The 23,190-nt window shown below is 42.6% G+C and overlaps 1 protein-coding gene across 1 annotated transcript in view; it reads left to right on the forward strand.

Annotated features, from left to right (window-relative positions):
- Positions 1-23,190, forward strand: part of SPAG6 (sperm associated antigen 6) — a 182,593-nt gene that overhangs the window by 83,276 nt on the left and 76,127 nt on the right. Inside the window, exon 4 of the mRNA XM_088454203.1 lies at positions 8,197-8,380. Within this exon, the coding sequence (XP_088310329.1) occupies positions 8,197-8,380 (184 nt within the window). The remainder of the gene's footprint in view (positions 1-8,196; positions 8,381-23,190) is intronic.

The raw sequence follows: 23,190 nt of genomic DNA on the forward strand, positions 1-23,190 counted from the left end.
ATTCTTACCCAGTGTCTCCAGGAACTGGAATAGTTACAGGACGATGGCTCTTGTCGCCTTGAGCAGTGATGCAAGGATAGAAACCCCACTGGACCTCCACTTGGTGAAAGGTCATATTTAAAGCTCTGGTTTTAGATCTGTTAATACTTTTAGTGTTATGGTTACAGTCAATATTCTTCATTTACTGTAAGGTTTCAAGATTTTGTTCAGTAACACACTTTAAGAACTATGAAAGTAGGACAAATATGATTTTAAAAAAATGGTCTCTCCACCTACAGGGCCTCATTAGCGTCCAATTCTTTCTTTATCATTGTATTCACCTATTTCTGTTAAGACCTGTAAACACTAAAGTATTATAGTTGAATTACTACATTATGCAGGTCGTCTACTGGAGTTAAAATTGTTGACCCATAGCAACAGAGATCCTATCTCTAGCATGCTTGGCTGACCAGGTGTAAATACCAGCCCTTCTCATCTTTGTACCAGAAGTGCGGTTGCGAAGAGCAGAATATTTATATGGCAGGTCTTCTTCTCCGGTTACATCCTATAATGACAACTGCATGCTAACCAAGTGTATAGTGTGTGATATCATATGCTACGTGACTCCTTCTGATGGTCTCCAGAGGCCAGTCAACTATCAGACAAGTGTTGCCAAGCCATGGTTGCACTCCCCATCACCCCTCTGCACTTACATATTCCACTGATCACCTAAAGATGGGACCTCTGTGCTAATGGTAATATGCCATTCTCCTAGATGTGGTGTTTGTGATGTCTACAAAAACAGGAAATAAAATGTAAAGTTACAATGATGTTGGGAATGCTGGATTAGCAATTATCACTGGAAGCCAAAAATATTGACTATGTGTACTCAGACAGTTAACATATCTGCATTGTAATAAGATCAGCCTTGTTTTATTCCTTCCTCAGAGTGTTTTGGATGCTTAGACAAAGAAGCAATTCAGATGAAACATGAACTTGTATAATCATTTGGTGGAAGTGGAGAGAACAGCAGGGGGAAAAAAAAAATCACAGAATGTTCCCTAAAGGCTAATGATCAGTAGACAAATAGTGTTCCTAGCAGGGACAGTGTGTGTACTTATTTGCTGGAATATTTCTTTAATTATCTGAGTAATAGGACTTTGTAGAGCTGTGTAAAAAGAATCTTTGCGAATATTTTGCCTGCTAAAGCCACACACCCTGATTGCCTTGCACAGTGTTGCATTGTGGATAAAGTTGGTGACTAATTTCATTGCCCATACACAGCAAGATTTTAATGGGTTTATTTAGTCAATTTGACTACATTGATCAAGTATCATGTAGTCTGGTGAGATCCTAGAGGCCTAGTCCATCTGATTTATATTTGGCTGGGTTGGAGAACGACCCTCATTGACACACATAAGGTCACTTGTTGTTGCTATAAAGTACTAGTTAGCAGCCCGACAAAATGACAGGATATTATCGCGGCAATGAAAAAGTTCTGTTTGTACGCTCAAGCGGGTCACTTTTTGGTAATTTCTGCCCGCCAGCTCCGGGGGCTGTAAGTAGAAATGTCAGTGCCAGCAGCTGTGTGCACCCGAATGGGGTACCAACTGAATTGCTTTGTCGGGCACCATCTAGTGGCTGCCGGCGCGCAACATACTTGAATTTTACCCCCATAGAGGTGAGACATATATATATATATATATATATATATATATATGTGTGTGTATATATATTAGTATTTTGGACCCGTCATTCACTGGGTTACTATCTATTGCAGGGATTTTTTCCCCTCTGTTTTCTGTTTTACCCCACCTTTCCACCTCTGTCCCCACTCTGCCCATCTTTCTGTCTTTCTCTCTCTATCTCTCTCACTCTCACTCTCTCTCTCATATATCTGTCCCTCCTGTCTGTCTAGTCTCCCTCTTATCTCTGTACCCCCCCTCCCTCCCGCCATCTTTTTCTCTTTTCTCTCTTACATCTCTGTCTCTTCTCCACTCTCTTTTTGCTGGCTCTGGAGAGGGAAGAAAGGTTATATCCATGGCTCCATTCAGCTTTCACTGCTCCATCATTTAGTGCTTGTGAACTCTATCTTATCCCTAGCAGCCACTAAGTACTATGGGGGGCGGGATGGGGATAGGGTCTGCCACCCCTCAGCTCTAGTGCTCAGCTGCTAGGTGGACATTTACACCCATTATATTGTAATTGTTGCTTCTCTTTGCGTTTTGACTAATTGTAGTTAAAAGTGCCCAAAATAAATCATGGCCCATTACTTGATCTTTTGGCCAAAATGCTGGTTGCCAATAAAACAATGTGCTCCTGTTGCTTCTTAGCATAGGATGCCTGAAATTGCACAAGTTGTAGCATCACATCATGTGCACAAAGTACTTTTAGAATTTAGACAGCACTATTTTTCCTTTGCCCTAGGGCAGTGGCTCTCAAGGCTCATACAGACTAGACAATATGATCCATGAGCGAAATCATCTAGTGTTTGGCCTTTAAATCCCGGGCAAACTATTTCAGCATACGCACTGAGCGATATCGTTAATGACATCGTTCAGTGACGTCATGCTGCCAGATCACCGAACTTGCAGAATCTGACGATATCGTCAGACTGGCCTGCAAGTTCAGACGATGGAACATATCGTTAACGATCGGCGGGATCGCGCATCGTTAACGATATTGTGCATACACACTGGACGATCTTGAACAGTATGAACATTAACGATGTCGTTATCGTCCATATCATTCACTTAATCTTCTAGTGCAGTGGTGGCGAACCTTGGCACTCCAGCTGCTATGGGACTACATATCCCAGCAGGCACTGCCAGAGTTTTGCTATTAGGGAATGCTAAAACTGTGGCAGGGCATGCTGGGATATGTAGTTCCACAGCAGCTGGAGTGCCAAGGTTCTCCACCACTGGTCTAGTGTGTATGCCCCTTTAGACTCAGGGCCTGATTCAGACCCGCTAGTGAAAGCACAGCGCTCCCAAGCGGGTCAGTGTTCCCCCATTGCGCATGCACCGTCTCCGGCATGCGCTTGCGCGAGCGACGGCAGCTCCGTCGCTCCTGGGCTCACTACAAGGCTGTCGATGTTGATTGACAGCTCGCCCTGTTTTGTGGGAGGGGAGGTGGCTGCACAAACGCAGGCGTTCCCTTTGGAACGCCTGCCGTTTTTGGGCGGCCCTACTGACATCACTCGTGTTGTCGGTAGTGGACTTCCTGCTCTATTAGAGCAGGAAGTCCATTCGGGCTTGCAGGAGCCAAGACCCTCCTGCAGGGTCTCGACGCAAGCCCGATGGTCGCGATAATGGCAACCATCGCCAGGCTGCTCGCACTAGCTGTGGGTGGTCACCTCGCCTCTGAATCAGGCCCCCAGTCCGCAGACCCCAAACAGTTCATGTTTTCCAAGTCACCTAGCAGATGCACAGATGTATTACCAACTGTCACATTTTAAAGAGCCACAGGTGATCTGATGACAGAGTTTGAGAACCACTGCCTTGGATGGTGCAAGGAGAATTTTTCTGGTTAAAAGACTAGTGTCTATACATAAATAATTCCTTACGCTTCCAGTCTCTCGCACCAACATTCTTGTTTACATATCCTTTTTTTTGTGTTTTTTTTCCATGTTTGTTGGGTTGGAAGGTATGCCCTCACAGGTTATTATCCTTCTCATGTCCATTGGAAGGGCTCACAGATTCAGGGCCTGATTCAGAGCCGCTCGTTCGCTCTGAGCGTTCGCACAACTGCACATGCGTATGGGTCGTAATGCGCATGCGCAAACCAGTCATTGCGGTCGAAAATCTTGGGCTCGCAAAACAGCGAGGGGCTGCTAATTTGATTGACAGAAAGTACCGTTTGTGGGTGGTAACAGGGAAAGGTGCTTGAAAACTGGGGACTGGAGATCCGAACGCAGGCATGCCTAACGGTCAAAAGGGCGTTTAATGGGAGTGCATAATTAGTAAAGGAGCGTCATTGACCACGTCACTTAGTTGTCTTTTAGCCTGAACTGCTCGCAGTGATTGCGGTTGGAAAAACCTACCACAAGCACTGCGAGCAGTTCAGATGCCTTTCGATGTACCCGATTAATCTAATAAATACCGGAGATGTGTGATGCGAACGGCAAAGAGGCGTTTTTACAAAATAGCGAGCGCATATTTCGTTCGCTTGCTCAGACATAGAGCCGTCAACAAACCGCAAAGAGCGAGTGCTCAATTTAAATAGCCGGCCCCTTTTTTGTAACGACCGTCTGCAAATAGCGTCCGGCTCTGAATCAGGCTCTCAGTCCCATAAGGAAGCCTCAGAGTGCCTTGGGGAAAATAAGGCCACCCAATCCTTGTGGTACAGCTGACCTGTAGAACCTTGTTCCCCAAGAAGCCATATAGCTCCTGGGGTCGGTATGTCAAGGGTGGGGGGGTATTAAGACTTTTGTTCTCTTAAAGAGCTTTGTGGCTCTTGGGCATGGAATGGGACCATTTTCCTTTGAACATGCTGGAATTACCATCTCCTTGAACTGTGTTTATGCATTTGCAGGATGTGGTCGTTATGTACTTGGGGCTTAAAAAAAAAAAAACCACAATAATAATAAAAATAATGTGTCCTCCCATTTGGTCTCACAGGTAGACTCAATGGGTATTTCCACTTGTTAACCTGAATTCAAAATAACAATGTAATGCATTTCTAATAATGTTATATAGAACAGCCAAGAAATGGTATGTTTAAACTTTCAAGTACATATGGGCTTGCTTGATTAAGATCCGCACACAGTGGAGGGTGCCCTGGTAAGCAAGCTGAGTATATTAGAGAATTACAGTTTGATTCAATTTGTGCAATTTAGCCATTCATATATATTTGCCAAACTCTGGTCAAATCTGATTGAATTGCCATGATTATGCAGTAGCACATACTGTAATATCATCACATTTATGGCATACAAACAAGTACAATGCTCAATAATTATCCTATGGCAGAGTTCCACAAACTCTGCCATTACAGTCCAAGTTTTAAGGATATCCATGCTTGAGTCCAAATGGTTAAATCAAATTGATCGAGGTACTAATTAAGTCACATGTGCTCAAGCATGGATATCCTTAAAACCTGGACTATAATGACTGAGTTTGGGAAACTCTTTCCTATGGAAATCAACAAGTTCCTTATAGGGCAGAGGTTCCCAAACACGTTCCTCAAGGCTCCCCAACCGTCCAGGTTTTGGAGTTATCCATGGCTGAGCACAGGTGACTTAACTAGTACCTCAGTCATATCTCTAACACCTGAACTGTTGGGGACCCTTGAGGACCGCATTTGGGAACTTCTGTTATAGGACATGTGGGTAAATTTGGTTGGAAGATCTTCACTGTCAACCTGTGTGTGCGTTTTTTTTTTCCCAACCACATTGAAAGGACACAGAACAGCCAGATCTTGTCCTGTCTTGTGACCCTTATCTGCAACTAAATTGGACCATATTGTTGGCTTATAACTTGTGCTAAACCACAGAATTGGCCACGAGAAGCCATATTTTGTCTTTCAATTAGCAGGGTATATTTTCTTAGCAATATTTTTGAAAAACGCTAATAGTTTACTGTCAAGATTGGTGTTCCTGCTTGTTATTGTACAGTCAGGTGCATAAATATTGGGACATTGACAGAATTTTCATATTTTGGCCTCTATTCACCACCACAATGGCTTTGAAATGAGACAAACAAGATGTGCTTTAACTGCAGACTTTCAGATTTAATTTGAGGGTAATTACATCCAAATCAGGTGAACGGTGTAGGAATTACAACGGTTTCTATATGTGCCTCCCACTTTTTAAGGGGCCAAAAGTAATGGGACAACTAAACAATCCTAAATCTAACTTTCACTTTTTAATACTTTGTTGCAAATCCTTTGCAGGCAAATACAGCCTGAAGTCTGGAACGCATAGACATCACCAGACGCTGGGTTTCATCCCTGGTGATGCTCTGCCAGGCCTCTACTGCAAATGTCTTCACTTCCTGCTTGTTCTTGGGGCATTTTCCCTTCAGTTTTGTCTTCATCAAGTGAAATGCATGCTCAATAGGATTCAAATCAGGGGATTGACTTGGCCATTGCATAACATTCCACTTTTTAGCCTTAAAAAATTCTTTGGTTGCTTTTGCAGTATGCTTCGGGTCATTGTCCATCTGCACTGTGAATGAGTTCTGAAGCATTTGACTGAATATGAGCATATAATATTGCCCGAAACACTTCAGAATTCATTCTGCTGCTTTTGTCAGCAGTCACATCATCAATAAATACAAGGGAACCAGTTCCATTGGCAGCCATACATGCCCACACCATGTCACTACTACCACCATGCTTCACTGATGAGGTGGTATGTTTTGGATCATGAGCAGTTCCTTTCCTTCTCCATACTCTTCTCTTCCCAACACTCTGGTACAAGTTGATCTTTGTCTCATCTGTCCATAGGATGTTGTTCCAGAACTGTAATGGCTTTTTTAGATGTTGTTTGACAAACTCTAATCTGGTCTTCCTGTTTTTGAGGCTCACCAATGGTTTACATCTTGTGGTGAACCCTCTATATTCACTCTTGTGAAGTCTTCTCTTGATTGTTGACTTTGACACATATACACCTACCTCCTGGAGAGTGTTCTTGATTTGGTGAACTGTTGTGAAGGGGTTTTTCTTCACCAGGGAAATAATTCTTCTGTCATCCACCACAGTTGGTCTTCCGGGTCTTTTGGTTGCTGAGCTCTCCGGTGCATTCTTTCTTTTTAAGAATGTTCCAAACAGTTGATTTGGCCACACCTAATGTTCTCTGATGGGTTTGTTTTGATTTTTCAGCCTAATGATGGCTTACTTCACTGATAGTGACAGCTCTTTGGATCTCATATTGAGAGTCGATAGCAACTGATTCCAAATGCAAATGTCAGACCTAGAATCAACTCCAGACCTTTTACCTCCTTAATTGATAATGAAATAACGAGGGAATAGCCCACACCTGTCCATGAAATAGCTTTTGAGTTGATAGTCCCATTACTTTTGGCCCCTTAAAAAGTGGGAGGCACCTATAGAAACCATTGTAATATCTACACCGTTCACCTGATTTGGATGTAATTACCCTCAAATTAAATCTGAAAGTCTGCAGTTAAAGCACATGTTGTTTGTTTCATTTCAAGGCCATTGTGGTGGTGAATGGAGGCCAAAATATGAAAATTCTGTCAATGTCCCAATATTTATGCACCTGACTGTATATGTAGAAAACACTATCAAGACTTCGATCAGTCATCCGGCGTCAACAACTAATATGATCAGCATTCTGAAGTACAGTAATAATATAATATCCAATTTGAAATAGCAAGATTGGTATTTAAATGTTAGTCTAATATTAGTTATAATTAATCAGTGAGCCAGTCCTGAGTGTGCAGAGAGTAGTAGTAATTGGCTGGCACAATGTAGATCGCTGTCCAGACACTGATTACTTGTTAGTACAGAATTCCCAGGCAGCCTACTGCCAGCATCTGGATAGAAATCAAGGTACGAATGAGTATATCCAAACAACTCCAACCAACATGAGACATCCAGACATGTCTGCCAGCACAGGTTTCTAAACCGAGATAATACCCTTGACAGTATTTTAAACGTTTCAGAGATAATCACGCAATTTGATTTAAGAAGTGCTGGATCCTGTCCAGAAGGTCACTTTTTTTTTTCTCTGGTCACAGTTGAAATGAGTGTGAAATAAACGTGAAATGGGGTTAAAAATAGAATTTGTACAGTTACCTTATGTGACATTTTTGAAAATTGAGCATGCATCCGCCTTTGTTTATGTAGTGAGAATATTATTGCTGTAAAAGAACATGCTTTAGAAAAAAACAACTTTCTCCCCAGGCCACAAAATAACTGGATTACATGCGCAGTTTAAGTATGGCGTAGTAACAAACTGCCGGACTGCAGCTTATTGTGTGATCTCTGCTCTAGAAACACTTCCTGTGTGTGACTAAAGCTCTGTACTAGCCCTTTAAAGACAAGAAATAGATGGTGGAGCAGTTTTTATTTTTTATGTAACGCTTAGTAGGTCAGTAAGTAAAACTTGGAAAGATTATATAGCGTTGGTGAAATAAAGGACAGAAGTAAATCACTGTGTGTATGGGACATTAAGCTGTGTATGTTTTTAGGTTTCTTTTATATTCTATATTTCTTGCATGTAGTAATTTCAGCTTGTTTCTGTTCCCACAGCGCTTCTATAAAAAAGCTGCAGCTTTTGTGCTCCGAGCAGTTGCCAAGCATTCTCCTCAGTTAGCTCAGTCAATAGTGGATTGTGGAGCCGTGGATACGCTGGTGATTTGCCTGGAAGACTTTGACCCAGGGGTAAAGGAAGCTGCTGCCTGGGCTCTTGGTTATATTGCACGACACAATGCAGGTACGCATTCAGAAAGGACGCTGTGGTAGATTACTGTTATTGAATATTAAAGCTTTGATTATAATTTGTAACTTATTTTTATAGGTAATGAATTGTAATGCATTGTACTGATGCTGTATAACGCAATAATCATTTTTATTCCAACTAAATGATAGCAGTCCACGATGGTTAACACCGTAGTACACTGAGTATAGACAGGATAAATAAACACCCTTGGAAGGTATATAGTGTGACTGCTCTTCACATTCAGAGTATTTTCCTGTCTCTCAGCTGAGCGAGGCAAACTGTGTATGTGAGTGTAACATTGTTCAGTGGTTTCCAACCTCCATCGTCAAGTTTTCCCAACAGGTCATGTATTGAGGAATAGTTCCTGACCCAGTAAAATAGATGAACTCACATGTGCATGATTAAACAAATCCACAAAACATGACCTGTTGGGGGTACTTGAGGACTGGAGTTGAGAACCACAGGTGTAGTGTTTTTTTTGGGGGGGAGGGTTTATGAAGTGGCTCATCTGCTCCTGGGGAGTCCAGGTGGTCCCTGTGACACAGTGCTGGGAAGGAAACCAGTATCTCTAATTGCTGCTTCTAAGTAGTAAACATGGGGATGGAAATGTAGCCCTCCTTTTTGTTCCTGCTTCAGTGCACACAGGTGGTGGTGCAGGACTGCAGGAGCAGTGTGAGCTATTCACTGGAGATACTGCAGCCAAGATTCTGGGATATCTAAGTAGATTCCTGGAGGAAACACAAATACAACTGAATCTCTGATGCAGCATTCAGTTTCTGGCTTCCCAAAGACTCGCCAAGACGGGTAAGTATGATATGTAGCCCGGGGATGGGTGGGTTAGGTTTAGTATTGGATTAGGGTTAGACACCCACCGGGGAGGGTTAGGGCTAGGCTACAGGGAGGGAGGGTTAGGGTTAGCCACCATCGTGGGGAGATTAGGGTAAGGCACCCCCAGGGAGGGATAGGTTTAGGGTGCGGGAAGAGGGAGTTACAGTTAGGCACCGCCACGGGAAGGTTAGGTTTAGGCACCACCAAGGGAGGCGCTATGGATTAACATACTGCGATAGTATGCTAATCCATAGCGTCCGCAATGCCGCCACACCACTACATAAGAACGCCCACTTCACCTACACGCACATACATAATGGTTAGCAAGACTGCGAAAACATCGGTACAATTGAGTACCATCGAAGCCTCACGCTCAGTTAAGGCAGGTCAGACCTTACTCAGGAACTGCTTACTTCAGCTTACGCTATGAGGCTTCAGGCTGCGTATGGTATAGCAGTGGCTTATATATGCATGCCCCTGCAACGCCATTGAAACGCACTGGCACGCCTGCATTCTGCCAACCACCCCCCATCACCACCCACAAACGTACCTTCCTGTCAATCACTCTGTGATGGGTCTGCATAGCCTCTGCGATTGCAGTCCCGATCGCAGTAGCTAGTTCGCACTGCGATGCACAGAATACAACAATCGGCCGATTGCATGCGTATAAGCAACTGTGGTCCTTGTTGAATCAGGCCCAGAGTTATTAGTCATAGAAGCAGCATATTTGGAAGTTTGGTGAGACTACATTCAATTAATGCATTGTATGCCAGTACCAAGTTTAATGTGGGTAGTTCTCCCTAGAATAAATATACAGATCTAAAAAAAAGAATATGTAAAAGTATTGTACAGTGAGGAACTTACACAGAAATCACTGACATATAACCCTTATTATACCATTTAGTGATGAAATTGATCCAATAAAAACTGTTGAACGAGTTTCCTGGTAATTTAATTTTACACTCCAATGTATATTTTAATATGTCTGTTCCAACCTCATAACTGTGGTTGGTTTCACAGTAGTACACAGCAGTACTCTTTTATATCAAAGTGCAGTTAAGTCATTACAATGTTTCTCCTGCAACAATATTTTACTATAATTGTTGCAGACTAATAACAAATTGCTGCCTTCCTCAAGGACTGCACTTAGAACTTTTGAGATTGCCCTGATCATTTAAATGTGTAAAATTTTTAGAGTATATCATTCATACGCCTTTCCTTTATACAGAGCAGAGACAAGTATTCCTGCAATATGTTGTTCTTAATAAATTGAATAATATATCATATATAATTGTGCCTTTATTTTGTATTGACAAAACAGATACTGTTGTTTCCACAATACTTCAATAGATGGATGGTGCATGTAAATAATCTCTGACATCACAAGTATGTTGACTCTAAAACATGGTGACACCCTTGCATATTATTATGACTAGGAAACAGCAATGGTGTAATCACCTATATATCACCCTGTGAGTTAAATCATAGACAGAACAACAACTCCATTGTGAGGCATTAGGGGGTATATTTACTAAAGTGCGGGTTTTTCTAAGTGGAGATATTGCTCATGGCAACCAATTTAGATTCTGCTTTACATTTATCTTGCGCCTTCTAGAAGCTGATTGGTTGCTATGGGCAACATCTCAACTTCTAAAAATCTGCACTTTAGTAAATATACCCCTAGGTGTCTTGCAAGAGCACCCTGTGCAGTCTCATATATAGGGCGGAATGTAATAGAGTGCGAGTATAGAGCTGTACTCGCACTTTTTTAGAACTCACCCAATGTAATAGGCTGCGAGAATATGCAAACTCGCAATGGACAAACTCCCATCCAGATGTTTTCCCCATTGAAAACATACAACTCGGCCAATGTAATAGAGTGCTAGTTTTAAACTTGCACATAATTACTTGATTAAAACTCACAAAATAATAGACCTGCTTCAGGCTAGTGAGTATACTGTAGTCTGAGCAGATGTTAAAATTCAAGAATAAAAATGATGTGTTGTGTTCCCCCTCCCTAAAAGTACAACCAGCATCGGGCTGTGTGAGCCGGTCCTGGTTGTGAAAATACTGGGGACAAAATGAATAGGGGGGTCCCCTGTATTATCAACAACCAGCAGCGGGCTCTTTCTAACGGGGATGCAATGCCGCAGCTGTGGGACCCGCTTCATGGGGTCCCCTGGTCAATGCGTTTAGCACCCCGTGTTAGTCGGGTCAGGCTGGGGAGGTGGGGACCCCCCAATAAAGGGGCCCCCCCTCTCCAGGGCACCCAAGGCCTGGGCTGATTAGCCCGGGGCTATCCCCGGCACCCCTGGGTGGTGGGTACCAAATTGATTGTGTAAAAAATAGATAAAATTATTTTGTCCTTTATATGAGAACTAGAGGTCCCAGCAAGCCTCCCCCATGTGCTGGTACTTGGAGAATGACAAGTACCAGCATGCGGGGCATTAAGGGCCTGTTGGTACCTCTAGTTCACCTGCAAATGAAGGTTGTAATATTTTATTACACATGTACACTCACTCATTCTACTTATTCACTCACTCACACTCACCTGCACTCAACACTACATACTTACCTTGTTTCTAGCACCGGTCTGTCCCCTTCTCCAGTATAATCCAGATCGGTACCTGTAAAAATAATAAAAAACATACTCACCTACCCCTTGGATCCTTTCCTCTCTGTTCCCTGTAGGCATCCACAGTCTTCTTAAAATAAAAAAATGAAAACCACCGACCCACTGGGCATTGTACCGTCCTCTAAGGACGATACTTTGCGACTGACGCTCCAGCCTCTGCAATTTCCATAGAAATGGATTGGCTGAACATTCATTGGCTGATAGAGGCAAGCCTCCACCTTTCAGCCAATGAGCTGTTCCCCCATTAACTTCAATAGTGGGAATGCACTTTAGTAGCCGTGCGGTTTCCACCATTGTAATCTGACATCACACCGGCTAGGCTGCTCATGGCAAGGTGACGAGAATTATTAGAGTTTGAACGGGGCATGATAGTGAGTGCCCGACAGATGGGACATTTCATTTCCAAAGTTGTGTGGTAATTCAACATTCCTTGATCTACCATGTCACGTGTGTGCTAGGAATACCTCATGGAAAGCATTACCACCCACCATGGACAGCGCAGTGGCCGACCACGAATACTTAATGATCATGACCAGTGGCGTCTGGGCAGGATTGTCCTTGGTAACAGACAAGTGACACTGGCTCAGATCACTTCCACTTTCAATGCATTAGGTATCAGACGCATATCCAGCAGGTCTGGCAGCATTCTTTAGCTTCCATGGCATACGGGAGCAGAAGACCCACTAGAGTGCCCCTGTTGACACTACAACACCAGGCACAGCACCTCACCTGAGCTCATGACATGGTAATTGGACCCTAGAGGACTGGCAACATGTGGTGCTGACTGATGAGTCACAGTTACAGTTTTTTTGGGCTGATGGTAGGGTTTGGGTGTGGCGCTGACTCCATGAGGCCATGGACTTGCATTGTCAACAAAGCACTGTGCAGGCTGGTGATGGTTCCATAGTGGTGTGAGGTGTGCTCACATGACATGGGTTGGGTCTGCTAGTCCACCTGCACATGTCATTGACTGGTAACTGCTGCATTGCAGTGCTTGATGACCCTTTGCAGCCCTTCACGGACTTCATGTACCCCCACAACAATGGAATATATCAGCAGGTTAATACACACTGTCATCAGTACCAAGTTGTCCAGAATTGGTTTGAGGAGCATTTTGGAGAGTTCTGACAAATCTACATTCAGCATAGGCTGTTTAAACAGTTGAACATTGACTATTGTCACTTTAATAGTGGTTAATTTTGGAAAGAAAACGTGTTGAACAGTGAATAGTACTGGCAAGAAGTGCATAATACTACTTCAGGGTCAAGGCTGACACTGTTCGCTCTGCTGGATTCTGAATTGGCTGGGCAGGTAAGTCTTGTTCAAGTTCTTTGAATAGATTACCAATGTGTAAGTCAATCTTTGGTGAGGATTGGTGTCAGGCCCTTTTTATTTATTTTTTTTTCTGTCAGAAATTTCAATTTCTATCAATGTATTTCTATCAGTGAGGCAGTGATGTGCTGCGTTTCTGTGAGCAGTGTTGCTGTGAGAGATGTTACTGTTTACACTTGTGGGTGATACAGCTGTGGCTTTGTGATGAGGTTTTGATTATAGTAGAAAGAAGATCAGGTGTAAGGTGTGCGGTCATTGGGATATAATGCACGGTCATGCGATCGAGTGTCCAATTATGTTGGTGGGATTTATCTAAATATACCACACCATTTTATAAATATATAAAGCGGAATGGTGATAAAAATTACCATCATGTTGTCACTTGATGACAGTTGGTATTAATTCAGACATCCCACCTATGTCAGAGAGTTTCAGCCTAAAACACATCTCCAAACACTTCTGTTCTGTCCCATATATACTCATCGCACACCACCTCATGATGACAGCACAGACACTCCTGACAATCGCCAAATAACAACATTATCCACCACCTAAAATGTATAACAGTGTAGAAGAAAGAGAAAAGGCACAGAGGGATGCACAGACCTCATACAGACTAGAAAAGGTGAGGACGTCCTAAAAAGTACCAGTAGTAAATCTAAAAACAAAAAAGTTCATACTAAGCATAAACTATATAATGCAATCAAGTGCTGATAAGAGAAATATTTCAGTTGCGGGAGAAGAGAGAGATGGAGTAAGAGTAGGAGAAAAAGGAGGGGCAAACAAAAGAGGAAGGGGAGCACTGAAGAGAGAAAGGAGGAAAAAGAGCGAGAGAACCCAGGCAGCGCCGTTGACAATATCGAGTATGATTTATATTTGAGATGAAAATTTGACAGATTGACTGAGTAATGGGATGTCAGAGAAAACCACATGAATCTATTATGTTAGAAAGTCAGCACTGGATAGTTCCCTCCCGCTCTATAAAAAGATATACATGAAATAATAAAGGTTATACTATTAGCTATTTTTGCATGTGCCACACTAAAGAATTTAGTTTTCCTTTTTTTGGGGGGCCACAATTAAGTCATGGCCAAAGCCTTGTGATGCCTGTTGTTTATACCAATCTCCATGGAATCCTAAAGGTGACAGAATTTGAAAATATGCAGAAATTTGGATGCTCACCACTGAATATCGATGGATTTGTAACATCATCAACCAAGGGTCAAGATAAAATTTCAGTCTATACATACAGGAGATATTTTACTGGAATCCTAAGTTCCTAAGTTATGTCCACAACAGTGGAACTGGAGGCATTAATGAATAGTTACAGCTTATTTTGAAAGAAAATATTATCTTTACTGTTCCTGGTAGAGAAGAAATCAGTGGACTACAGAACAGTTCTCAATCTGAGGTTGCTCAATGAATTCATTTGTGCAAGACAGTTCCTGCCAGGAATCTGTACAGTTCACTCTCCTCCATGCAATAGAGAAAAAGGAGATTTCTTTACTACCAGTAGATCTACAAGATGCATAGCTCCACATTCCTATTGTAGCTTACCATCATCAGTTTCTTAGATGTACCTTTGCAGACACAGTTCAGCCCAAGAGGACCATGGTGGGATGACCATTACAGGAAAATCCATCTAGTGCCTTCTCAACAGATCTGATTCTTGCATGTACAAATAGGCACATCAGAGGACACTGTATCTTTGACCAAATAAAGACTTTAGAATCCATCTTACCAACATTGTTGCTATCTCCTAGGATTGTTCTCATCCACCATAGGCATTGTTCCTTGGGCAAGCTGGCATATGAGAGATCTGCAGCAGGATCCAGTGGAATCACAATCCAAAGTATCTAAATCAAGATGTCAGACTTGCAAATAACGTAAACAGTGTGTCATGGGCAGAAAATATTTTGTTATCACTTTCTGCATTGCATGTAGCAACTAAATACAAGAAGATAGCCAGTTATCTCAGTTGATATCAAGTACATCCAGGAATGGACCTTACAGGTAGAGGTTTAAGAACTCCTAGTACGTATGTATTAGTGATATCCACAAACACTAATGCTGGATACACACTGGCCGACAAATCGGGCGTTCAATTGAATGGCTGATATATCGTGGGTGCATCAGCGGGCATGTACCAGCAATATGTCTATGCAGCACAGCCAACGCCCAATATATCTGAAGATATATTGGTGTATTGTGATGTGTGTACGGGTGGTCAGCCAACCGCCCGTACACTTGCTGTAGAGGGCGTCGGTGACTGACAGCTGAATTAGGTGGGCACATGTAAATACCCGCCCTGCAAAAACTACTCATTGGGCCGACGATTGGTAAGTGTGTATGCACTTACCAATTGTCAGATAGGACACCAAAAGAAATGGAATAGATGACCTCTCGATTCCATGGTGCTTCCAACTATGGTATGTGTTCCCTTATCTTCCTCTCATTGACAGTACTCTTCAGAAGGTCAGGAGAGAAGCAGTAGAAATGATAATGGTGCTTCCATTTTGGACATGCTGCCAGTGTTTTGCAGTGACTTGGAGAATGCTTAAGAAACAGCCTTAACCTCTGCCACCTTGGTCATCTCTTCTGCATCATGGGCTGAATTTGCACCCCATTCCAAATACTCTGTCTTTGAGGGTGGGGAATTTGGGTGCTCATTGCTAAGATACAAAGGATTCTCTGACAACTAACCGACGTATTTAATAAAGCTAAAAAATATAGTATTTGGAAGACATTAGATCTCTGTTGCAAACTTTAAAAATGTGATCCTGATTCTGCTGCAATTCCGCATATTCTGTATTTTCTATAGGTTGGAGTAGGCAAGGGTCTTGTCTTCACTACTCTGAAACTTCCAGTCTGCACCTACATGTTGGTTGTCCCAGCATTCAGTTTGCAGCAGCTTCATACGGCTATGGCTGTGATTGGAAAGCCAAGAGGACCTGTTTATTTTAAGGTTTCTTTATTCAGGTGTTTCTTTATTGAGAAATACTAAATAACTTATTAGAATTTTAAATATGAGTGGGAGCTGCATCCTTGATTGCATTGCAAAGATAAGTTGATTATCGTGATGGACTCACAGTTCTGCTAGTTTTATTGGAATAAAAACATTTGAAGCTTGTACAGCAGTACCAAGCACTACATTTCTATTATAAATGTTTTACAGGACGTGAATACCCTTGAACGAAATATGGTATTTTTACAGCATGAAGTACGCCTGTCACCTTAGCAAAGTGGAGACAGCCATTTAGCATACAAGTCCATTCTGTGCACAGATCTTGAAATATTTTTTATTATAGCAACTGCATGTGCGTTGGTGCCTACATATGAAACTACAGGCTACGCAAGAGTCTTGTCTTCACTACCCTGAAACTTCCATTCTGCACCTACTTGTTGGCTGTCCCAGCATTCCTTTTAAAGCAGGAGTGATTAGAAAACCCAAAAATTTTCAACAGAGGACCTGTTGATTTTCAGGCTAGTTTATTCAGCTCACATATCCACTTGCGGCTCATTGGGTAAAACAGGGTGGCAATAGGGCATTTGCACATAGGTTAAGTGTTCTGCGGGCATTTTGTGGGTATGTAGTCGCAGTTGCAGGCTACATACTATATAGAGGTGGGCATATGCAAAGATCCGACTGATATCAGACAGATCTCTTGCACCAAGTATAGACCTGGTGCTAATGCAATGCTCATAATGATGACTGCTACTATCACAAGTGGATGTACTGGGGCGGTCCAGGCTTATAGATGTGGCTAACTTTGAATACGGCCATAGATCCACATCATTTTCAAGCATGCAATGTGGCCTCAGGGGAGGGAGATGAATCCTCTCCCCCCAACAGTGGTGCACGCAGGGGGGGGGGGTTCTGAAAACCCAGAACCCCCCACCTGCTGCAGCCCTGAGTACAATAACATATAGGGCCTGATTCATAGAAGCGCTATTGCAGCCGTGACTACGTCTATTACCGTAGCGCAACTGCATCTTTATGCTAATGACGCATACTGGGACGCCTATCAGCTGCAGCGCTAATCTGGCACTGTGCGTATTAAGACACACCATCAGAGATTTCAACAGTCTTATGGATGTGCAGAATCTCCTCCTGAGAATGGCCGCCGGTGTTGGTACAACTGCGGCAAAAGATGCAGTCGCTGACTGCGACACGCCACCTCTGGCTGGCTACCCTCCTGTTACCACCCAGAAACTCCACTGAACTTGCCTCTTTCTGCATCCAAATTAATTTTACGTCTTTCTGCAGTAACCATTGAAACGCATGTGCAGTGTGACTCAGACGCCTGCGCAGACTCAAAACGCCAGGCGCTTGCGTGCGGCATCAACACTGCGTGCAATTCTGAATAAGGCCTGTAGCCTACAATGTAGCAGGTCTCTGTAATTCTGTTCTTACTGGCCTTCCTATACTCATCACCAAATGTGGGGCTGATGCCAAGTTGTACCCAAATGTGTTCCATGCTCCATAGCAGAGCGCACTCATGGAGTCAAAGTTGTATACTCTCATCTCCACCTGCGGCTGAAGTGGCGTAACTGTGTTGTATCGGGGCTGTCGCAAAGATGTTATTGTTATATGTTATTTGTAAAGCACCACAGGGGTCACGCAGCACTGTACTAAGACTGACAAGAAGAAACAGAAAGTATATAAACTCGTATAGATCAGGGGTATACAACATGCGGTCTTTCAGCAGCTGCGGGACTACACATCCCAGAATGCCCTGCCACAGTTTTGCTACTAGAGCATGCTGAAACTGTGATGGGGCATGCTGGGATGAGTAGTTCCACAACAGCTGGAGGGCCGCATGTTGAATACCGCTGATAAAGAAACATAATTAAAGTATGTAGCTCGGATAATTCTGTAGAGCAGATTAGGAGGGGGCCCTGCTCATACAAGCTTACAATCATTAGGATTGATGTATACAACTCATCTTACGGACAAATATTCACATTTTATTTGGTGCGCGTAAACACTGAGAACATCAAAACAATCCGTTTCCGGTTCCATTGCCTGTTTTTTTTGTTTTTTTTTTAGGTTTAGTTTTTTTTGCCTTTTTTGAATTTTCCATTTATTTAATAAACATATACCAAAAACAGCGTATGAAAGAGAAAAAAAGCAAATGCACATTTAGAGCTGCCTGTTTGGTGCACTCATGCAAAATGAAGCATTAAACTGGGGGAGCAAATTAACACTTACAGAACTGTTTTTAATTTTTTTTTTTCTTTTACTCCTCTTTCCAAACGTAACTTGTCAATAGCAACAGATGTAGTGTTACATTGCAATGTATTGTTACAGGAAGCAAAGATGTTCATTCTCTATCTAATGAAAACCTACAGTTAGAATGTAGCAAGCTATAAATCCACTGGGCTAGCATACATGATGGACTGCAGAAGTGGTTTTCTTGGGTAGAGGGTTTACATGGATATGAACTTTACAAGAAATAGAGGGATTATGCTTAATCTCATTTGTGCCGTTGCAGCAAGAAAAAAACCCTGTTGCTCTGTATAGTCAGCCGTGGGTATTTATGGTAATCTGTGGCTTTCCAGAATTGCTCTGCCACAGTTCAAAGGTCATAGAATGTGATTATATCCTTCTGTGATACAGCATTCTGAAACTCTCCAGAGGTTACACTCCATGTGCGAGCCGACTATACCCACTGAAGGAGCTGGCCAGGTGCCAACAAACACAGCATAGGCAGAAGTACTTGATAATATGGCTAACGTTAGGGGAAATTATTACACTGCTTGGAAAAAAAAATTAACCACGTGCAGGTTTTGATTCACAAAAAATAAATTCTCACTCCGAAGAATGCATTTGCTAATTTTTAGGTCTACTTGTATGATGGACATCAAAAGTAATCAACCGTCTGAGCTCTTACACTATATCATAGGGGAACGGTAATACTCACTATTTATATTCAGGTATAATACACAAGTGATGTTGATATATACAGTAACACAAATTATCATTTCACTGCTGCAGTATTTATGAAGAAAATAAGTAGGTATAATGCATGGCTACAACCTTGTGATTTTCTGTATTCTCAGAACATCTCGGTTGCTTCTTATATCCATTCCATTCACACTAGTGACCGCAGTAGTCCTAGTTTGTCATGTGACAAATCACACAAAAAGGACATTTTCATACATTAAGTGTGCAAGTTAAATCTCATCATGTCATAGATTGGGGCTACTAAGGTCTGCTATTTCAGTGCAATTGACAAGGGGGTATCCAAGCTTTCTTTACCAACTTAGAAAAATATTTTACACTGTGGGGGTAGTTGTGACCATTGGCGTAACTAACGCAGGAAATGGCAGCATTCCCCTCTTGGCCCAGTTGCATCGAGATGGGGAAGAGCCCCAGTAGAGAATACCAGGTTCTGCAGTCTAGGGCACTGGGTCTTGGTCAGTCTATATAAGCCGGTACTGCCTTTATGAGCCGGCAAGATCTACTCCTTTTTATTTCCCATCCCCTGGTTCTAGATCACAGGTTCTCAAACTCGGTCCTCAGGACCCCAAACAGTGCATGTTTTCCATGTCTCCACACTGAATCAAGTATTAATTAGCTCCACCTGTGGACCTTTTTAAATGTGTAATTGAGTAATGATTACACCTGTGCACCTGCTGGGTGACCTGCAAAACGTGAAATGTGTGGGGTCCTGAGGACCGAGTTTGAGAACCACTGTTCTAGATCATCCAATAATCCTGAGCGTAGGACTGCCGAGGCCATTTCTGTTCTAAAGGAAGGCGAAAAAAGACATAACGACTGCCTCAGACTGGGCAAAGAGGTGTCTTGGCCAATTGCAGCCTATCTGTAAGGTTAGAATCTAGACCACCTTTCATAGAGAAACACTAAAATATTTAGAAGGGATTACAGACACTACCACTTATAAACACTAGATGCATTGCGGTGCAGTTTTGCTTGCAGGCTATACCAAGGCAAGAATCCCATAGGAGTATGTTTAATGGTGCCCATGATCATTCATTGTTTGCCCTGTGGCAAATGCTTTTCATTTGGAATACACATTAATAAAGACCTGCTCTTCCACCTGCACATTTTATGGTATCCTGCCCTTTTTGCTTCCCATGGAAATCCAGCTATTGGGCCCCTAGAATAGATAATCCTCAGTGTGATCAAAGGGCTGTTACTTTAGAGTTAGGCCTCATTGTATATTGTGTGAGTTAGAATAAAAATAGTCACCTCCTGAATCGGATACGGTTTTGCTTGTGTAGACATTCCCTTCTTTACTGGTGATCAGTGCTTCCCCCCACTCTGGTCGAGTCCACTGCTTTACTTGTGCTTATAGGCCTCTATCTGTGCCATATATTATACAAGAGCATGACATTGAAATAATGAAATTGCCAATTAAGCTCACGCCGTAGTCTCTTATGCAATATTATAGCATGTTGTACATCTAACTATCAAGACAGGAAATAAAAAGTCCATTAAGGAGTTTAATACAGCAAATTGTGCAATTTATGGAACAACAATACGACTAATTTTAGTTTAAACCTCTATTTTAATAATTGTAGTCTACAAAATTTTTAAAAAAGGTAGTAGTTTTGAAAGCTCTTTATATACATTTGTACTCTGCATCTTCATAATGTATTTGTCAGGCATCTCCAAGGACTGGCGGCTATTTACTGGGTCTAATACTGCTGTTCCTTGTAACTTTGGACTGCTGGCTGCCGCGCTTCTCTTCAATTTGCTGGTCTCCTCTCTTAGCCAGCATTTTTCTTATAGGGGTGGGTGCATGGCTCTTCATACATGTTATGCGTACAGTCATGTGAACACTGACATCACAGGGGACATCAATTCAAGAGATTGAGTCTATATAACCCTGCCCCTGTCAATAGGAAGATTAGGCTTCACTCTAATTCTGCTTTTCTGTTTGTCTCTGCTCTTGATTTATGTATGACCCGGCTTGTTATCAGACCCACTTCTTGTCTCCTCCTTTGGCGCTGAATCATTGTCCCATTTTCCGTTATTGACCTTGGCTTGCGACTTTGACAAGTGTAGTTCATTAGATCGACAATAGAAAAGTTGATAGTGTATATGTCGACACCAAATGGTCGACAGTGACAAAATGTCAACACACAAAAGGTCAACCTGGATGTAGGTCAACAGGTACACAAGGTTAGGGTCAAAAGGCCTAACCCTCACCCTCCGGTATGTGTCTAATCCTAACCCTAAATAAAACATGTCGACCCTAACCATAACTGTCGGGGTAAGTGCCTAACCCTAACAGTCCATCCTAGTGCCTTAAGCCCCTTACACACTGGGCGATGTGTGTACTGAACGATGTCTGACGCGGCGGGCCTGGCGGGGGTGCCGACAATTGGTAAATGCATACACACTTGCCGATGCCGGCAATGACTAACAACAGCGGGAGGGGGAAGCAGGGCTATGCTGCATTCAGCAGCGCTAACGATATCTCCAGATTGAGCTGCATGTACAGACGACTGGGGATATCGTTAACGACCCACGGAAGCGTGCTATGTTCATCACATAGTGCATACACACTGGACGATTTGGACGATATATCGATCAAAGATGTTATCGTTCAAAGATATCGTCCAATGTGTACGGGGCTTAACACTAACCCTCTGGCTACTGCCTAACTCTTAAAGAAAAAAAACATTTTTACCATTATTGTGACAACCATTTCCATGTTGACCGTTGTATCTGTTGACCTAAACACTTGTCGACGTTTTGTGTGTTGACCTTTTTTTACTGTCAACCTTTCATCCGGAACCCGACTTTGACAGTTCCTTTTTTCTTTAAGAATACTATAAAGGGTCTCAATTTTAAAGTACAATACATTTTTATAATTGTTCATAAATACATTTTTATCCTGTGTTTTTATATACATTTTTCTTTTGGGGATTTTCTATGTTATTATATGATCGATTTTATTTAGATATGAATCATGTTAGAGACTATGTAGTCTTATCTGGTAAACTAGAGCTAACTTACCTGGTAAGGTAGTTCTTTTGTTTTTTTTTAAATCTATTTATTGAATGCAGAAAAGCATACAAATAAAAAAATCAGCCAATATAGACAATAAAATGCATCTAACATTGACAAGGCAATATGTATACAAAACCATCAAATTATCACGAAAAGTACATAAGATTGCCAAATATACAATAATAGAATAAAGGGGAAAGAAAAGGGAAGGGGGGGGATTCTATAGACTGTTAGAAACAAATACTAAGAACAATACTAGAGTGCAGTCACAAATAACATTAAAGGTATAATTTGGTGACCTAAGACAAATTACGATATAAGTACCAGGTGCTAGTTTTGAAAATTTGTAAAATTTTAGTTTGGACAGAGGAGTCGAGAGGCTCTATATATGGGCCCCATTTCTTATAAAAAGAAACCACTCCAGTCTCTAAAGCTGGGAAAAGGGCTTGTCGGTCATAATAATGTTACGGTCTCCAGATATACCTTTTATGGTAAACGTCAAAAGTCCAGATTGACTGGGAATTTGAGGAGATCAGACGTTGGAGCAGAAGTGTCGAGAGGGCCGATAGTGCAACCTGCAGGCTGGTCTGGTGGCTAATGAGCCGAAGGTGCGGGTAATTAGCCGATGGTGATGGCTGGTGTGTCAATGAGATGGCCAACAGGCTGATGTGGCAGCTAGGGAGCCGATGATATTGGCCTACAGACCGATGGTACGGCCAAGGGGCCGATGAATCGGCTACTGAGCCGATGGTGGTGGCTGATGTGCCGATGGAGTGGCCAACAGGCCGTTGATTTGGTCAAGGACCCGACGATGCGGCCACTGAGCCGATGGTGATAGCTAGTGAGTCGATGGAGTGGCCAACAGGCCGATTCGGTCAAGAGACCGATGGTGCGGCCTACTGAGCCGATGGTGATGGTAGTGAGCCGATGGAGTGGCCAACAGGCCGATGATTCGGTCAAGGGACCGATGGTGCAGCCACTGAGCCGATGGTGCTGGCTAGTGAGCCGATGGAGTGGCCAACA

This window comes from Taudactylus pleione, unplaced genomic scaffold (genome assembly GCF_031769625.1).
Source record: "Taudactylus pleione unplaced genomic scaffold, aTauple2 ptg000610l, whole genome shotgun sequence".
NCBI lineage: Eukaryota > Metazoa > Chordata > Amphibia > Anura > Myobatrachidae > Taudactylus > Taudactylus pleione.